Below are 20,170 nucleotides of genomic sequence, written 5' to 3' on the forward strand. Positions count from 1 at the left end.
AAAATTGCGCACCACTGCCAACTACTCAACTGTTCGCGCGATCTTTTAAAACGCTCCGGAACGGTAAGAAAGTTCTTCTGTCTATTATAGGAATATTACAACTACAACAAGTTGAACACTTTTCACGTGATTTTCCATAATTGTAAAAGACATCTTCCATGTCGGTCAAATCAAACGTGAATTTAATCGGAAGAAAACAAAACTGAACTTATGATTTTAACCAAAACCAAAAGTAAAACTAAAAATAAAGGGTGCAGTGAATGTAACACCCAGAATAGTGTTGTGATATGAATGCGGCACCCAAAACAGTGTCGATCGATGTGTCATCTGCAAGTATTCGCCACGCTTATTACGAACAATACATACAGTTCAAATACGAGCCTGTATACCTGTGTTTCCTGTGGTTCAGCTACTTAACCAGCGCTTCTTTCCTAAACTAAGATAAACAATAATTATGATATAAAAAAATGGTTTGGAATGGCTCAGATCAAGCTTAATATTCAGGTTTAATGTATGATAAAATTATACTTTCAAAAGCCATTTGAAAGGAATCATGCAAAGATAATTGAGTTTGTTTTTGTCGCATTAAAATTTTCAATTCACTCTCATAATAACTGAAAATATTAAAACTTATTTGTAGGCGATTACAGATTACTTTGTAAATCGGGCCGATGCGACAGGATGAAATTTACTGGGTCACGTGGATGAAAAAGAAACCCTGTGAGAAAAAAATAAAACAAACGAAAACAGAGATGCCAATTATGCTGATTTGCCTGCAAATCTATAAACACTTTTGGCAGCTCAGTACGTTTTCATTATCGGAATATTCTAATCGAATTTAGGAATGCAAGAATACGTCGTTTTTAATTGCAGTTTCTAGATCCGGTTTTGGAAACCATGAATAATCAATCATAGATGTTTTCAGTAGAAATTTTGTGGTTTCAATTATGCTAAGTGAGAAGTCCAACACACTTGAAACCGATTGTAGAGCTCGGCATTTTTAAATGCCGAAGTAGATCGGCAACACAACATTTTGCTGATTGTTCAGTAATCCACATGTTTTTTTTCTGTAATTAGTTAATATGCAGATATTTCAATAAAGCGCGTACTTTTGCCGAAGTTTGACATAATATTATGTTGAACTTATCAGTAAACAAGAAATATACCGTAATTAGAAATTACCGTGAAACCATTTACGCCGCCTTTGCGCTGTCAAAAGAATGCATAACATATTCCAAAACAGTAAACGAAACAAACGTAAAACATTTATATCGACCAGATCCGTTAGTGAGCCTGAAAAGTTGAAAACATTTAAACATCGAAAAACCAACTTACCCCCCCAAGCGTTTTGATGTTGTGCAGCGCATCCTGGGCCTTGAGGGCCGCTTTTCGTGTATAAAACGTCACAAAACAGCACCCTGAAAGAGAGACAAAAACAAAGCACGATAAAGCATTGCACAATTCACACGAGGACTGATTCTTTAGGAACTACTCAAATATTTTGGTTGACTCTTCTGTTCAAGCATACAACCACGGAAAGGGACATAATTGAAACATAAAAACAAACAGTGTTCTGTATTTGACATTGTACACATATAAGATTGACAGACCTTAGAAAACATTAATTTATTAACATTTTTTTTCGAACAAACAAAACACGTTCATCGCTGTGAAATCTCCAGATCTAATATCCAGATGCGGCAATCATAAGTTAATAAGGCTGTTTGACATGAGATATGCCGCATTCGGAAAAACACAATCCGTATCAATCTTGCTTTGATACCAAAAAATGACGGAACTTTCACATACATTCATAAAAAAAAACTCAAATGACATAAAATCCTACTGGACCGTTTTTCGGTAAGGTAGAGCTCTTAATAACGACATGATGCTGTATAATGAATGGGATGAAGTGTCCCCGTGTGTAAACAAGCTTTGTTTAGCTGTCGGATCATTTGACGCCCAACTGGACAGAGGATATATCGTTTCCCCTGTTCGGATACTGCTTTCGACCGACAAGATGTTTACCGAGAGTGGAGGCCATCAGTTTTCGCTCGCCACTGCCAGATCACAGTAGGCCAGAAATTACAAAGATGTTATCTTGACAGGGCTGAAAGTAACTGTGGTGATTTGTTAGAAACGATGGGGAGTAGTTGCCAGAGCAATGTGTAAAGTGATGCATACACGGGGTACGGTGTGAGAACTTCAACAGTGAATCGAGTTAGTTGCTATAAAAAAACATATTTTTTCGACAGAGAAGAGTACTGTGGATTCGTACTAAAATGCAGGAATAAGATTTGCGACGAAACAAATTTGTCAGTTTAAAAATCATTAATAGCCCAACATTTTACTTGAAGTGCTTCAACAACACACCATGTTAAGAATTCATTATAGTCGAGGAACTGGTCAATGGCCTAATTTAGATAAAAAGGCTCACGTTTGATCCACATACTATTAATCATAAATAATATAATAAGTTGGTTTTTAATCAGTCAATTTAATTATCCCAATAGAAAGTTTTAATATATTGTCAAACGACGTGCATTTTTCCCGAAGTTCTTCTAAAGTTCTCTGTATCGCAATTAGTATACAGGGTGCTCCATCTTTTATGTCGGTATTTAAACATTGAATAACTTTGAGAAAAAACAACCGATTTCTATAAGTGATTTATTTTTATTCAGTTTGGTTTCTTACAATTTATTGGTCTTCTAATAACTTTTCATGGCAGGACACTTTGCATACTTTGTTTTTCTAAAATTAATCTAGACCGTCTTTTGAAAAGAGTTAAACTTTTTTACCGATTGTTTTCCAATGGTTATAGTGATAATATCTACTAAAATGAGTTGTGCTAGTTTCTTTCTCAAAATCAGTCAAATTTTGGAATTAAAATACTGAAAAACTGCAAATCGAGTCCTACACTGATAAAAAAAATCGATTTAGGAAAATTGAAAGTTGTTATTCAAAACAACAAAAGAAAAAAACACTTGAATTAGATGAAATTTTGCTCTTAGCTAATCGTTCATAACTTGCACGCATGATGAGTAGGGTAGAGTCAAAAAATTTTCAAGTTCAATTTTTATGAACAAATTACAAAAGAATCTGTTTACAACAAAAATCTCAATGAAGGAAAGGAGATATACTAAAATGCCTAAACTAAAGTGCGGAATGTTTAAAAACCTTTCATTTATAGTTATAAAACAAACGTCAAGTGAAAAAATGGCCCAAGGCTGCCGACTCTCCCCTACTTCGAAGGAAGAAATGTTTTCCTAGAAAAAATTTTTTCTTGTCCAAACTGGTATTTATCGAAAACTAAACTAAACTGAAACCTTTTTATGTTCATGATTGAAAGTCGATCTGTAGAACTTGTTGAACCAATCGAGCGGTAAAAAATTGCTCGCGGTTTAATGAATCAGCTTTAAAAATTGCAAGTATTGGCCATCTAACGCAAAACTAATTTTATCTGACGCGCCATTTAAATTTCATTATTGGAACCTATCTTAGAATAACGGTTGAATTTTACACAGGCTCTTATGGAGAACTCATATAATTTCAATTGTTCAATTGTAGAATTTTAGACTCTGTCACGAGAACTGTAAAACTGTTCATTTGAAAATGTAAGCAAATTAATGTTCTTTCATCTCGAGTAATTACGCGACGAATAAAATCATTTGAAAATGATTAACTTAACATTTTCTAGCATGCTATAATCGGAACTGAAAATTTTCATTGTTTATAACGAAATCTTGGCTGTTGAAAAAAATAACAGAGGAGAAATGTGAAATTAATAAATTTTCCGCTTGAACAAATGATGTTGTAAATAATTTTTAAATGATTTGACAATTGGGAATTTGTTTTCCCTTGCATTTTGACAGATAAACTTGCAATCATCATCCTCACACACGTAAGTCTCTAGTTGGTCTCTCGGTCCATTACTAAGGACAATTAAATCCAAACATTATTGAGAGTTTAGTTTCAAAAAGTTTAGCAAGGATTGTGTGGAATTATTTCGAATCAAGAAAGAGTTTTTCTTTGAGTTAGTCTAGAGATCAAAGTGATTTGCCTTTTAGTCAAACATTTTTGGCCAAAGGTACTCCCGTTGAACGCATTTTTCATATAGGGATATTCCCACTGAATATTGTCAAGCCGCATCAATCCAATCTGACACGTTCGGGCCGTCATCGAAAAATTCTGCACAATTGCTTTAACCAGATGATTCTTATCAATTTAAACACCAAAATTACGGGTATTGCGAAATCGACACTAAATTGGCCGAATCGCTTACATACATTTCAGTCTTTCTCATAGAGAAAGGTCGTGCAATCACTGTGAAAACCAACTTTTGTACTGAGCAGAGATGCCATTTATACAGATTTATCTGTATTATACAGATTTTTACATGCTCATACAGATTTAATACAGAGTACAGATTTTATACAGATTTCCTCGATTTAATACAGATTTATACAGATCTCACAAAAAGTAAGAAAAAAAACTTTTTTGTCTGAGCTATCTTTTAGTGTTTGATTACAGTGACGAGATAGAAGTCTATCAATCAACGGACAAATAACAAATTAATATGGAAATCTGTTGTTAAATCCATTTATATTATCATTTGAAACCAATTTGAACTGATATTCAAGGAAGTAATGGCATCATGAAACTTTACTGTCAAACTGAGAGTTGTATAATCCAACTTGACGTTGCATATTGGGTGTTGAAATTCCAAGTCAAATTATGAAGTCAACAATTTTAAACTATAAGGAATTTCAATTCAATTGTTGTGAATAAAAAAATATTAAAAAAAACTATGAAATTTCGTCGTTAAATATTCTTTTAAGCGCGGCAAGGACTGATTGAGTCTACCATCTTACAGCCACAATCTATTGAAATAACTTTAAGGATCATTTTGTTGTGAGAATTTCAATTTATTAGTGAATACAGATTAATACAGATTTTTTATTCAAAACAATGCAGATTTTCTATGAAAATATCTGGCATCTCTGGTACTGAGCCACGGAGGAACCGAGTGTCATGTCTGTGCACCGGGTGCGCCATCTAGACAGAAACTATTGAAATACTTCGCAGAGCGAATTCCCGGGACGCGTTGTGCCAAAAAAGGTGATTTGGAGTGTCTAAAGAGCTATAAAGACTACTTTTCTGCAAATCGAATTTGAATCGGTTTGAATTTAATTCTAGAACCGAGTTTTGAACTTGAATTTCGAACCTGAATAGAGAACTGAATTCAGTTCCAAAATCAACTTCCAGAACCAATGTTCTGAATACAATTCTAGGTTCTTAATTCTGAAACTGAATATAAGAATTAAATTCTGAAAATTAATTCAGGAATTAAATTCGGATTCAGATGTCAGTTCCAAAATTCTGGACCAGAGTTCAGATCTAAAATTTGGTTACAGAATCCAGAACTAGAATTCATATCTTGAATTTCGTTCCTGAATTCTGAGATTGAAATCCTGAATAAGAATTCTGGGTACGAATTCCGAACAAATTCTAAAGCTGAAAATAAATTTTGAACCTTATAATAAATATAGAATTTAGAATTTGTGTGTGATTTCCGTTTTCTTTTCGTTTTCCTTGTTCAGAGTTGCTGTAACAGTTCGGCTGAAAAGTTCGTATCGTTTAATAGAAAAACACATTTTTTTTGCCAAAATTCGTTTTTATTATTCAACATAATTGCCATAATACAGCGATTATAGCGATCTTCCAACTTTTCGATACCATTTTTGTACACGATTTGTCCTTTGCCTCAAAATAGGCCTCAGTTTCAGTGACTACATCTTCATTGCTTCTAAATTTTTTACCAGCGAGCATTCTCTTGAGGTCTGAGAACAGGAAAAAGTCACTGGGGGCCAAATCTGGAGAATACGGTGGATGAGGGAGCAATTCGAAGCCCAATTCGTTCAATTTCAGCATGGTTTTCATCGACTTGTGACACGGCGCATTGTGTTGATGAAACAAAACTTTTTTCTTCTTCAAATGAGGCCGTTTTTTTGAAATTTCGTCCTTCGAACGCTCTAATAACGCTATATAATAGTCACTGTTGATGGTTTTTCCCTTTTCAAGGTAGTCGATGAAAATTATACCATGCGAATCCCAAAATACAGATGCCATAACCTTACCGGCCGATTGTTGAGTCTTTCGACGCTTTGGGTTCGGTTCATCGCGTGCAGTCCACTCAGCTGACTGTCGATTGGACTCCGGCGGGAAGTGATGGAGCCATGTTTCGTCCATTGTTATATATCGACGAAAAAAATCGGTTTTATTTCGATATAACAGCTCCAATCACTGCTCAGAATCATCAATTCGTTGTTGTTTTTGATCGATTGTGAGTTCACGCGGCACCCATTTTGCACAAAGCTTTCTCATATCCAAATATTCGTGAATAATATGTCCAACACGTTCCTTTGATATCTTTAGGGTGTGAGCTATCTCGATCAACTTCACTTTATGGTCATTGAAAATCATTTTGTGGATTTTTTTCACGTTTTCATCGGTAACAGCCTCTTTTGGACGTTCACTGCGTTCATCGTCTTCGGTACTCATACGACCAGTACGAAATTTTGCAAACCACTTCGCCCGGTGCAGAGTCTGGATAACACTCATCGAGCCATGTTTTGGTATAGGCGGCACTTTTTTTCATCAAAAAGTAGTGTTTCATCAACACACGAAATTCCTTTTTTTCCATTTTTTTCACAATAACAAAAGTAGCTTCACTCAAAATGCAATATCTCACAAACTAATAATCAGACAGCTGTCAAATTTATACACGTATCTTTTGAAGGTTGGTACTAACTGAAAATGGTATGGTTTTAATTCTAGTGGCGCCCTCTCATAGAAACGATACGAACTTTTCAGCCGATCTGTTAGATGCGCCTTGTTGTACATTGGTTGCAGTTGCTGGTTAGTTACAGGGTAAGTTATTAACTGCAGCTGGTGTACTTTGCTCCATAGGGGATACTGATGGTTTCATTGTTGTTGGTGCCTGTCACAGGTGTGCTGGGGTTGCTTGGCGTTGGTGTGAAGGAAGCACCGTTGTCCTTCGGCGTGGTTGTCTCCTTGTCCAGTTTATCACATGGCTTACCGTAATGAACAGCTTTTTGTCAATATTGACATGTTGCCATCTGATTATCATAGGTAACAAATGATTTGCACAGGACTCTTGTATCCTGACAGAAAGTCACATAAGAAGGTATAGGCCTCTTCAAGCGCATGCGTAACAAACGTACGCCATTTAGAATACCGGGGAAAGTTCTTCCACTTTTCGTTTTCGATAGAGAGAATCACTCCGTATTGGGACATAGTTTTGCGAATATAAGAATCGGTGACGCTTGAGGGAAGATCATGCACACGCACTTCTATAGCACTATCTTCCATATATACTGGAATGTTGTATTTGATGTTCTCGTGCTCCACATAGTGCACATTGTTATTGTCTTTTGCGAATTGAATTGCATCCAACTCTTTATAAAACTGGATATAAACAAAATTATTCGTCTTATTGCATTGAAGTATATGCACACGTTGAATGTCAAGATGCATTGCTCTTTAAGCAAACTTTCAAGTTCTCGTATCGAAGGTCGAATTTTGCACTGTCTGAAGTCAACGACAATTGTATTCTTTCGTGTCGACGGTAGCTTTTGTTCGTTTGGTTCACTCATTTCGAGGTCGTTGTATTGTTCACTACTCAATACTGTACTTGGTTTCTTCTGTCCCGAACGTAAGCGGTTTTGTTTTTATCGACTGACTTGGATGAGATGTGAAAGCGAACTGATATTGTCGGAAGAATTCCAAAAATTTTGTCAATCCGGAAGCCGCGATCTTAGATTTCAAAATGACGTCTAACGTCAATATCATCACTCATCAGCATGTATTTGAAAGAATTTCGACCAACTGGAAGCTGCGATTGCTATTTAAACACTCTCTTATCTTAATCGCTGTACGGGTGATAATCGTGAGAATGATATTTAATGCTTATCATTTCATTATCACTTATGAGTTTATGGAACATCACTATAGTGATATTGAACTGGATGAGAATTTTCCCATACTTTCATCGAGTGATCATGATCATAACCGATGCAGCGGATAGTGATAATCGATGCCGAAAATCATGCATGATTTTTATCATCGGTGATCAAAACATTGATCAAATCACAAAACACTACCAAAGTAATGAAAATACTAAAAGCTGTCCATTAAACCTAATCCAGTGAAAATAGTTGTGCAACTAACAGCCCAACTAGAAGGACAAACCTCCTTTATCTCCCGCCCAGTCCCGCGGTCACCAAATTAATCTAAAGTCCGTCGGATTAGTCGCTTAATTAGCTACAAAACGTCCGACCAGTTGAAACACGTGCAACAAAACTACTGGCTTCATTCGGCCCGGGGCTTCCTGATTGTGCTGGCCAGGATTGCGACCTGGAAGCAAAAAAAAAACAAAAATCCCATTTAGTTGTTGTTTGCAATTGTTTCCGTTGTTGTTGTTGTTGTTGTTAGCGCTCAGGAACAGACGGATGCACCAACCCCCCCCCCCCCCCCAACCCGAAATGTCCCCAAAAGCATTCCCCCTCTCGAAGAGAAGACAAGAAAATCGTTTTCGACAGAACCAAGCCGGGGGAAGGAAAATCAATAGCCAAACACTGATTCGTTGGGGCACTCGACTCCGAGAAGCTCACGTTTGGTTTTGTTTTCGCCCCGCATCGCTTGGTTCCAGAGAACGAGTGAACGACAGACCGATTGGAAATGTATCCAATCGGTTTGATTGGCCACAATGGCAGGGAAAATCCGACGGATCGGTCGAAGGATTCCACTTGTCCACTCACATCGGTCTGTTTGGGTGTGAAACTCTGAAGGGTTCTTTTCCGCAAAAAAAAGAGTAAGAAAACCCGGAGAAAATGACAATAGTTTCTGATAATGTCACGAACCCGAAGAAGTGGATTTCTGTTAATCCTTTCCCGATAACGTGCAGGGATTGGCCCGGACGTATCTAATTGAGAATATATATACGGTTAAAGGGACAAACCCATCGACCGGGGCTTAGTGGTGGGTTTTGCCGTGAGTTATTCCGGGATTTAAGGGGGCGGGGAGGGAAAAATGAATATGATGATGTCAATTCTGATTGGGGAAATAAATGACTTTCGAATGATAATAATTGCTGGGACAGAAACCGAGTCCGAACCGGGCCCCCACATACGGAGTGTGGAATAAATTGGACGGAAAATGAATTGCAAACGATATCATTAAAAGTTTCGGTTCGGTTTTTCCCGAAAGGAATGTGATGAGCACTTTTGATCTGTGTGGTTTCGTCATGTGGCCAAAAGTTCACGAACTTGGGATCGGACGGATTGTTTTAAATTCCGACAAGAGGGCATGTTATCGATAGAGACATGTCCACTGTAACAAAGCAGAGGGTAGACTTTCTGTCGTCTTTGGGTTGAAGTTTCCGGAAATTGTGTCAACCAACTTGAAAAGTGTACTGGAAAATAACAATCCATAATTAATGTCACGTCAAAGAAGGTTGTCCCTCCCCAGTCCACAGTTTTGTTAGAAGTTACCTTCCAGGTATCTTCTATTTCAGTCCAGTTCAAGAAATCAATAATTCAGAAAAACCTTAATTATACGCTTCGGCCATGGATGTGCATTTCCGCTGCCAGTTGTCTACCTTCGGTACAAATTTTCACAGTGGATTGCAGTACTGTACAGACATCAAGGCGAACCATCGTCGCCACAGACACACACACACCAACACACCGTGCGGTTGAATAATTTAAACTTATTGACGTGCACTTTTCCGGAGTTTCTACGTCGTGTTCGTGATACCTACATATACCGAAAGTTTCTTACCGTCGTCGAAAGAACATTTCACCGGAAAAGACAGTAATACAGTATGGATGCACGCCTCATGTGCACAAAAGACAAAATACACCACACAACAAATGGCTAATGGCAACCCGGCGCCGTAATGATTGTACTTCAGAATTATAAGCTGTTCAAAAATTGATAATGCACTTTATAATTTCCGGATCCGATTGTGCCATTTGGATGGGCATTGTTTTCCAGAACAGCACGATGGTAAGTGCCCCAGGGAAGGAAAACGATGACCTCTATGGAGCAGCCGTAACCAATCCGATGTTGAGTGTCATATTTAGAGTCATGATTGATGGATATTCGATCCAATTTAGCCAGGTATCATCGTTAATTTAATCAGCTTAGAAGGTAATGTACGAATAATCTTTCCATTCGAAATGGTATCCTTTTCAAAATATGATTTTTTTTCTAAATAACTATTTATTGGAATATGAGTTAAAATTAAATTATTAAGATTTAAATTGGGTGTTCAGCCCCAAGTGGTGACTTTTCAGCCCTATTATATACATGATTTGGTTATTACCATGAGGACATTATTTGCTTCCGCGATTCTGAGATTTTCGTGTAGGAAAAATTTTGTGTAATGGGGAAAAGGTACTTATATACTAACTTACTAACTAATACAGAGAGCGAATCGATTCAATTGAAGATTGCATCGATTTTTGTCGGAATTTGCTTATAAAATTATGTGATATTACATCTACTGGTTCCATATTTGTGAGTCTGTGTAACTCATTTGTACTAAACCAGGGAGGACGCTTCAAAATCATTTTCAGAATTTTATTCTGAATCCTTTGAAGCGTTTTCTTCCTGATGGAACAACAACTTGACCAAATTGGTACTGCATAAAGCATGGCTGGTCTGAAAATTTGTTTATAAATTAACAATTTGTTTTTTAGACAGAGCTTAGAATTTCTGTTTATAAGAGGATATAAACATTTAATATATTTATTACACTTTGCCTGGATTCCTTCAATGTGATCCTTGAAAGTGAGTTTTTTGTCATACGTTAAACCTAAGTATTTAGCTTGATCAGACCATGTCAATTCCAAGCCATTCAATTTGAGAATGTGATTATTGTTTGGTTTAAGAAAAGGAGCTCTTGGCTTATGAGGAAAGATAATTAATTGCGTTTTTGCTGCATTTGGTTTAATTTTCCATTTTGACAGATAATCACTGAAAATATTTAAACTTCTTTGTAGGCGACTGCAGATCAGTCTTAGATTTCTACCTGTGGCTAACAGACTTGTGTCGTCACGGAATAGCGATTTCTGACAACCAACGGGTAGATTTGGAAGATCAGAAGTGGAAATATTATACAATATTGAAGCTACGCTCGAACCCTGCGGAACACCGGCTCGTACGGGTAGCAATTCAGATTTACAATTCTGATAGCTAACCTGAAGAGTACGATCAGTTAAATAATTTTGAATTATTTTGATCAAATAAATAGGAAACTGGAAATCAGACATTTTTGCTATTAAACCTTTGTGCCAAACACTGTCGAATGCTTTTTCTATGTCTAGAAGAGCAACTCCAGTGGATAACCCAGAAGATTTATTTGCTTTTATCATGTTCGTTACTCTGACAAGTTGATGAGTAGTTGAATGTTCATGACGAAATCCAAACTGCTCTGGTAAAAAAATTGAATTCGCACTTATATGAGACATCATTCCCAACAAGCTAATTTTTTCAAAAAGTTTACTGATAGAAAAAAGTAAATTAATTGGTCGATAACTTGATGTTTCTGCTGGGTTCTTATCAGGTTTGAGGATAGGAATTACTTTACCGTTTTTCCATCTTTTTGGGAAGTAAGCTAATGAAAAACACTTGTTGAAAATTTTAACCAGGAGTCTCAAGGCAACATCGGGAAGATTTTTAATAAGAATATTAAAAATTCCATCATTACCAGGAGCCTTCAAGTTTTTAAGTTTCCTAATAATTGACTTAATTTCATCAAAATTCGTCTCAATAATGCCATCTTGTAACAACACTTGAGTTAAAATACGATTCTATTTCACTGAGACGTTATTTTCAATAGGACTCACAACGCTCAAATTAAAATTGTGGACACTCTCGAACTGCTGAGCAAGTTTTTGAGCTTTTTCGCCATTTGTAAGAAGTATTTGATTTCCTTCCTTGAGAGCAGGAATTGGTTTCTAAGGTTTCTTAGAAAGTTTCCAGAAAGCTTAAGTATATGGTTTAATTTGTTCAACTTCTTTAGCGAAATATTCATTTCGCAAAATAGTAAATCTATGTTTAATTTCTTTATGTAAATCCTCAACAAAACATAGTTGTTAGCAGGATCACGAGAACGTTGATATTGTCGTCGACGAACATTCTTTAACCGAATGAGCAGTTGAAGATTGTCATCGATAATAGGAGAATTTAATTTAGTTTGAGCTTTTGGATCTGAAAGATTTCTAGCTTCGATGATGCAATGATTCAAATTATCAATTGCTGTGTCGATGTCCGCAAAATTTTCTAAAATAGTTTCATGATCCACATGATTTTCTATGTGAGATCTGTAATCCAACCAATTAGCTCTATGATAGTTGAAAATAGAACTAATTGGATTAATTATAGCTTCGTTGGAAAGTCTGAATGTTACAGGAAGATGATCTGAGTCAAAGTCAGCATGTGTAATCGGTTCACTACAAATGTGACTTTGATCTGTTAGAACCAGATCAATTGTAGACGGATTTTTCACGGAAGAGAAACAAGTCGGATTACTGGGATGAAGAACTGTGAAGTAACCAGCTGAGAGTTGATTATGAAGTATTTTACCATTACTGTTATTTTGCCTACAATTCCACTGGACATGTTTAGCATTTAATTCCGCTATTACGAAAAATTTCGGACGATATCTTGTGAGTTTTTGCAATCGCCTTTAAAGAAATTTAATTGTTTGGCGGTGCATTGGAATGGCAAATATGCTCCAGCGATGAAATAAATTCCATGAATGGTTTCAACTTCGACTCTTCACCACTCATTCCAGTAAACCTGTCAAATCGATGAGCCACATAATGTGGATTGCTTTTCAATTTGACATTTAGTTCAAGAAAAGTTTCTGTCACAATGGCAATATGAATTTTGTGAACTTTGAGAAAATTATAAATTTCATCTTCACTCGATTTTCAAGATCGAGCATTCCAATTTAAAATATTCAAATAATTATTTAACATCACTGTTAAATTTTAAAATTCATTATAACATTATTTGCAAATTGCCATCTGATTTGAAATGCTTCAAAAAGTGATGAAGTCGAATTCATTCGTATGATCATTTGAAAAAATTCATCTTGTAGGTAGATCATTTTATTTTCAGTTATATCGCCTAAATCGACTTCGTTTAAAGAAGCGAATGGCATTGAGGGAATTTGGTAGGTAGACTACCATTAGAAGATGATTTGGCCGATCTACCTATTAATAAATTGTTTTCGTTAGAAGATGAACTGCAAGGCGTTCCTGTGTTTTGATTATTTACATTAGAAGAATTAAGTGGTAGATTTCTACCTGTTACACTAGCGTAACCGACATTAGAAGAAGATGATGACGAGGTCGATCTACCTGTTAATAAATTGTTTTCGTTAGAAGACGAATTGGAAGGCGTACCTGTTTTTTGTTTTCAATTCGAAGAATTAGGTACCTTAGAAGAATTTGACGTGGCATTTGTAACGGTTTTTTTGATTTTCAGGTATGTTCTGTAAATTTAAGGTCGTTGATTTGACTTGTCTGAGCGAACGAGCGTTTGAAATTTTTTCGATGAGAGGACATTTTAAATGATTGGATTTATGATTTCTATCGCAATTTGAACATGAAAAATGATCTGTGGTTTCATTCATTGGACAAACGTCTTTCGAATTCCATTTTCACAACCATTTTTGGTTCCATGGCCGAAGCCTTGGTAACGACGACATTGCGTTAAGTTTGCAATACGATTATGCCGTTAATAATGTTCCCGATGAATTTTAATGTGGGAAATGAAACGTACTTTTTCTAAAGTTTTCAAATTGTTTAAATCACTTCAATTAAAGTGTATTAGGTAAAGTTCATGGGAAATTCCAGAGCGTGGTTTGAAAGTACCATTCGCTGTTTTTTTTTTTCATAAGTATTACTTGGGAAGGGGGGTTTTGCAATTCTTTTAGTTCATTTTTAATTTCATTAGTACTTTGATCATTTGATAAGCTTTTCAAAACAACCTTGAACGGTCTGTCTGATTTTATATCATATGAATAAAATTTATGAAGTTTCTCGGACAAATATCGAATAAGACGTTCGTAATCTTCCAATCCATCAACCAAGACTCGACATTCTCCTCTTCGTCCGATTTGAAATGAGATATTTACTTCCGGGAGAAAAGTATTAAGCTCAGTACGGAATGCTTTGAAGTCGGAAAACATCACCGTCACTGGTGGCATAGATTGATGTTTCTTCCCAAAACGACATGCGTCAATTTTGGGAATTTTCAATCAGATTCATGAAGAATCTCGTAAATATTGTTAGACGGCATAGAATCAACGGATGGGAAGTCCGTCCGTTGTCTTTTTTTTACATTCAGATTCTATAAGATCGTGAATGTTATTAGAAAAATGTTGAATAACGGATTGTGATTTATTCCGTATTGAATTATTTTTAGCCTTAGGCTTGTTGCCTTTCCAGTTGGACGCAGGCATTTTTTAAATGAATGAAATTTGAAATTAAATAAACTAGGCTAAATTAGTCTTCGATTAGACTCCTAGTTTGCAAAAGTCTTGATAAAGACTGATTTTGTGGTAGTCTTAATACAGACTGATTAGTTCGAAGAATAGTTCTTTGAATAGCAAGCCTTAAAAAAGGCTGATTAATTTCTTAGTCTCGAAAAAGACTGATTATATTAGAGTATCACTCTTTGTATAGCCTTGAGAAAGGTTGACTAATTGTTAGTTTTTAAAAAGACTGTTAGTGATTCAGGTAGCCTTGAAAAAGACTGAAACCTTGAATCAATGAACTCTAGGTAGCCAGAAAAAAATTTCCAGGAGCCAAGGGCTATACGTGTGCGGTGCGAACGACTTTTCTACACCGACTGAATTCGATTATCCTGAGTGAACTTATTTCGAGACATCATCAGTCTGTTCGGAAACTGAATTATTGGTAGGTGAGTGCCTGTGATAGGAATTCAGCTCATCGAATGCCGAAGTTCATTTAATTTTTTTATTCTTATTGGAATATTTCCGAATCGAATTGTTTTTGAAATCCCTCAACCGGAAGATACTTGATAGACGAATTCATGCTGAACACGACATAGCTTGGGCGATTGGTATGTCACTTAAAGCTAAACTCGACTAGATTCCAACTTACTATTCCAAGTTCTACCAGAGTTCTTCGCTCTGTTCTGTTTGATTGGATTTACGGAAATATCGCTCAGTCACGGCAAGATCCTCGAAATAAGTGGGGCGTAAGTTAGCAAATCGCTAGCAAACCGTGGAGGCCATCCCAAGGCCTTTATTGAAATTCTCCGAGGGCTAATCAAAAAAGTGAAATATGTTGCTGAAAGGAATGTTCGCATCTTCAGATACTGGGCTGTGGGCCGCGTCAAAACGGGCGGAATCGTTAATGATTTATAATGGTGCTGCATGCCCGGCTGATGATGTTCCGCACGGTGCGTGCTGTTCCGTGCTGGACTCGGGACATGACACGATAAAACACGGAACGAACGGGAAGATGGTGGCCGGCGAGGCTTCTTCGTTGAGAGCTATGCGAAGCACGTGCAAGCGTTTCTCCCTAATTTGAATGCTCTCTAATCCAATGATGTAGTAATTTCAATGATGAAGTGTTGATTTTAGGGGGGGGGGGGGGGGCACTCTGGTAGGAAAATAGCTACAGGGGATGCGTGATTTTTGGGGGAGGATTGTTCTAGCTAGCTAATCCTCGGTAAAGATTTTAACGACTGGAAGAGATTTTGCGTAAACAATCAAGAGCTTAATTTCGTGTGAGAAAATTAGGACTTGGATATGAAATAGAAATAATTGAATTTGGTGATTTCTTATCTCTGTTCATAGCACAAGGATATTAACTCTCATCGTAGAAGATCTTATTCTTCTTCTTTCCTCTTTTCGATTGACATCTCCTCACTCTCACTCGTTGAGAATTTTGCCACAAGTCCCATAGCAAAACAACTGGACTACGTTGTGACATTCGATTTGTGACGTGCTGTCTCAACGTCTGACGCGACATATCCAGCCAGTCAGGGCCTACTTCAATCTGTCTAGCTCGGTTTAGAATTATGTTGAAAATGTTGTCTGACACGAAATTCCATATTTTTAAAAAGCAATCAGCTCAAATGTTTTTTTTTCTGTTGTTGCACAAGTATCCAGACGGGAATCCATTTCCCATTAAATATTGATTAAAAACATAACAACCCTATCAATTATGTACACTTTGGGGTGTTGTTGTTGTTGTTGGGCGGTGTGTATAATTTCCACTATCGGACCTTGTTAGCCATGAACCAGCTTGGTATTGGCAGTCAGCAATAGAGCAAATCCTTGTACATGCAAGTGGTCCGTGCGGTTGGTCCTGTGTGGGTGTAAAAACCGCACAATCTTTGTACCTTCGTACGTTCGATTTATAAAGATAAAGATGCTTCTCCGAGGGCAAAACCCGACTACCCCGGATACCAATCGAACGAACCAAACCCGGTACACCAGACAATAAATCTCTAATCTCATTATTATTTTCCATGTAGAGAGAAATAAAATTTTCATTGATCCTTTTCCCCATTGCACGAACAGACCGTTACCGTTATCGTGGCCGTGTCCTGTGATGGCAGTGCTTTCGAAATCCTATTCGTGTGGAAAGCATTATGGTTCCTTCCACCCCACCCGACGTTCGCCTGCAGTGATGGATTCAATAATTACGTGATGAAATTGATTCTTCTTAACCCTCTTAACTCACAATTTTCGGTTCAGGTTAGCAAAGAAGATAGCCTGTCGAAAGCTTTTTCGGTACTTGCGTGATTGGTGCATGAATTCATTCGTTCCGCTGATGATGGGAAATTCATGTTAAGCTTGTTCGGCATGTCGGCGCAAGAACCGGCAAGCTATTGAAATGAAATTAGATTTCAATTATAAATCCATTGTGCTGCCGATCTGCTGCCTTTTTGTGGGAGAGGGGAGGCTTTGGGACTCGGTGATTGGGGGGAAACAATGAATTTTCATGGGTTCCACCCGCGCAACAGAATACTTTGCTAAGGTGCTTTGTTCGAGAGCTGACCTTTTTTTCTTTCGATTACGAAGATCCTTCAGGTAATTTATAGAACTCGGCTGTGAAGAATGTTCAACTGAAATTACTTCAAAACAACATACATTTCCTCATTTATATCACCGTCATGATTATTATTGACTTACATAGACGTAAACTTGACGAAAAATGCGTTGTTATCAGATTATCAGGCAAATGATGGATACCATCTCAGAGAAAAAATCTTCACCTTTCATTGACATGAGCTCATCGAGAATTTTGTTTGTACATCCTCAAAAATTCGGAAGTATTGTTCAGCCAGTGCGTGTCCCATCGATGAAAAAAAGGTTATAATTAGAAGGTACCAGATCTGGGGATTACAGCGGATGTGGTAGAAACACTCATTCTAGTGTAGAAATTGTTTTTTAAGCCATTGTGGAGGAGCTTTATCATACTGCAGAATGACATTGCCGTGTCTTCAAATCTATTCATGCTATTTTTCGATTAATACGTTGTTCAAATTTATCTTTGGTTGACTTGGGCGTTTTTTGTTGACAACATTTAAATCGTCTATTTTGAAACGTTAAAACCAGCGTTCAGAAGTTTCGACTATTGCAATAAAATCGCCAAGAATTCGTTAACCTTTTTCGAAACCTTTTTCATTTGACTGAACGAAAAAAAAACCATGACATGTCGCCTAGTTCCTGTATTTGGCTCAAAATTTGACAAAATAAAAATATCACGTTTTGCCTTTCTCATATAGAAAGGTTACGTAATTACTGTGAAAACCGACTTTTTGACCGAGGCCATTAGACTTCAGCTCTGAGCAAAAGATTTTCTCGGAGATGGTTGGCGATTCGGGAGTAACGGGATAAAATGTGCAAAAAAATAGAGAAAATGTGCACTCGAGTTTCTCAGAGACCGCTCAACCAATTTTCTTCAACTAAGATTAAAATTGAAGGTTTTGTAGTTCATAGATTGATTTTAAATTTCAACTGTTCACGGTAGGTGGCTCTCAATTTGATAATTGCTTCGCGTGCCGTGTGGGATGTGGCACCATCTTGTTGGAACCACTTGTCAGGCAAGTCCAATTCTTCTATTTTGGACAAAAAAAAACATCTATCATCACTTGTTAGCGCTAATCCTGCGGTAAATCTATTTCGAAATGATAAAAAATTCAACAAAGTTTCTGAACCTGATTTACTATCAACATTAAATTTATTCGGATGAATTTCTTAGTAATTTATTTTCGTGAATGTATAGATAAAAGTAAGAATTTTATCTGATTGCCTTGAAATTGCATTGATTGGTTGCATGATTCATAAAAATTATTTTTTATGTGATTCATGGTTATTTTTGTATAAATCAGCTTTGTCGCGTCCAAATTTTCGCAGGCAATCTGAAAATGTAATATAAAAACCTGTTTTAATCCGCCTAGTGGTGTAATGATGCCTTTCTCATATCAATCATACTATCATATACAATTCTGTGGCATTCTTCAAAATAATTTTCTTCGATTCTTAAAAGAATAACCGAAATCGGTTTGTTTGACCGTCTACTGATAAAAACTATCAATTGGAAAATATTTGAGGTCGATTTATATTTTTTTTAAAGGTTTTTCCCCATTTTAAGTGATGGTATACAATTTTTAACACACTTTACCCTATATATCCGGATCCGGAAGTCGGATCCGCATGAAATTCAGGAATTACGCATGGGACCACAGGATCTTTCATTTCATTTTTAAGTTTGTGAAAATCGGTCGCGCTATCTATGAGAAAAGTTAGAACACATTTTTTCTTTTTTTTGAACATTTTACCCCCTAATTCCCGAACCGAAAGTCGGATCTAAATAATATTCAGGAATTTTGTATGAGACCTCAAGACCTTTCATTTGAATCGAAGTTTGTAAAAATCGGTTCAGCCATCTCCGAGAAAAGTTAGTGCAAAAAAACGTTACATACACTCATACGCACATACACACACATACACACACAGACATTTTGCGTACTCGACGAACTGAGTCGAATAGTATATGATACTCGGCCCTCCGGGTCTCGGTTCAAAAATCGGTTTTCACAGTGATTGCATAACCTTTCTATATGAGAAAGGCAAAAATCGTCGTATTTTCTCTTTCTTGTATTTTGAAATTTATTTGATGTCGATAAATGCTACCGTAGATCATCAAAATGGAGAAATTTAACCTAGAAACGTTGGGTGGGTGATGTCAGAGACATATCTGGAAGACGTGAATACGAATAAAACTGGAATACTTTATTCAAACCTCTAAATATAAAAAAATGTTCATATTAACTGACAAGTTGTGTTAATTTTGCAATACAAATTATTGATATGTACTCCTAAAGCGTGGTCAAAAAGTATCTAGGTAACAAAAAAAATCTAGCCATTTTAGATATGTAAGAGAAATGGTAAAGTATTAAAAACTATCCCAGAAAGTATGGACGCAACCAAAAACCGCTGCCATTTTGCAATGGTTCAGAATCTGTTTATTTTTATGGCTGCGTCCTGTTGTTTACGCTCTTCTCCAACTACTAATGCAGTTGATTATTCGTTTTCATTAGTTTGTTTCGAAATGCGTGGACTTTCAGCAGAACAACGTCGAAAAATTGTGTACAAATGGTGCGGACTGTCACTGAGAAAAATAGCAAAATTGGAAGGAGTGAGTGAAAAAGCCGTACGAAATTCAATCAGGAAGTTCGATGAGGATAACACCTTTGAGGATAAACCGTAAACAGGTCGAAAAAAAGGTCCTGCTAACCCTCAGTTGGATAAACGTATACTGAAAGCGTTCGAGCAAAAGAAGGAGGTTTCAGTTAGGGATGTGGCCAAAAAAATGGGCACTTCGAAGTCAAATGTTCTTCGTGCTAAACCTATAACCTATAAGAAGCAGAAACAACCAAAACGTAGTCCGAAACAAGAATCATCGATCAGGCCGAAGGTTCGAAAGCTGTACAATACGATTCTTGCTGAAAATTTAAACTGCATAATCATGGACGAAACCTACGTGAAACTCGATTACAAATCCTTGCCGGGACCACAATATTATAC

At 36.7% G+C, this 20,170-nt stretch overlaps 1 protein-coding gene across 6 annotated transcripts in view; it reads right to left on the reverse strand.

Moving 5' to 3' along the window:
* The window catches only part of LOC131431632 (CUGBP Elav-like family member 2), an 849,840-nt gene that overhangs the window by 343,288 nt on the left and 486,382 nt on the right, over window positions 1-20,170 (reverse strand). For all 6 annotated transcript variants that reach the window (XM_058597461.1, XM_058597459.1, XM_058597463.1 and 3 more), the window contains one exon: window positions 1,336-1,418. In XM_058597461.1, the coding sequence (XP_058453444.1) occupies window positions 1,336-1,418 (83 nt within the window). The remainder of the gene's footprint in view (window positions 1-1,335; window positions 1,419-20,170) is intronic.

The sequence above is a fragment of the Malaya genurostris genome, chromosome 2 (assembly GCF_030247185.1).
Source record: "Malaya genurostris strain Urasoe2022 chromosome 2, Malgen_1.1, whole genome shotgun sequence".
In the NCBI taxonomy this organism is placed as follows: domain Eukaryota; kingdom Metazoa; phylum Arthropoda; class Insecta; order Diptera; family Culicidae; genus Malaya; species Malaya genurostris.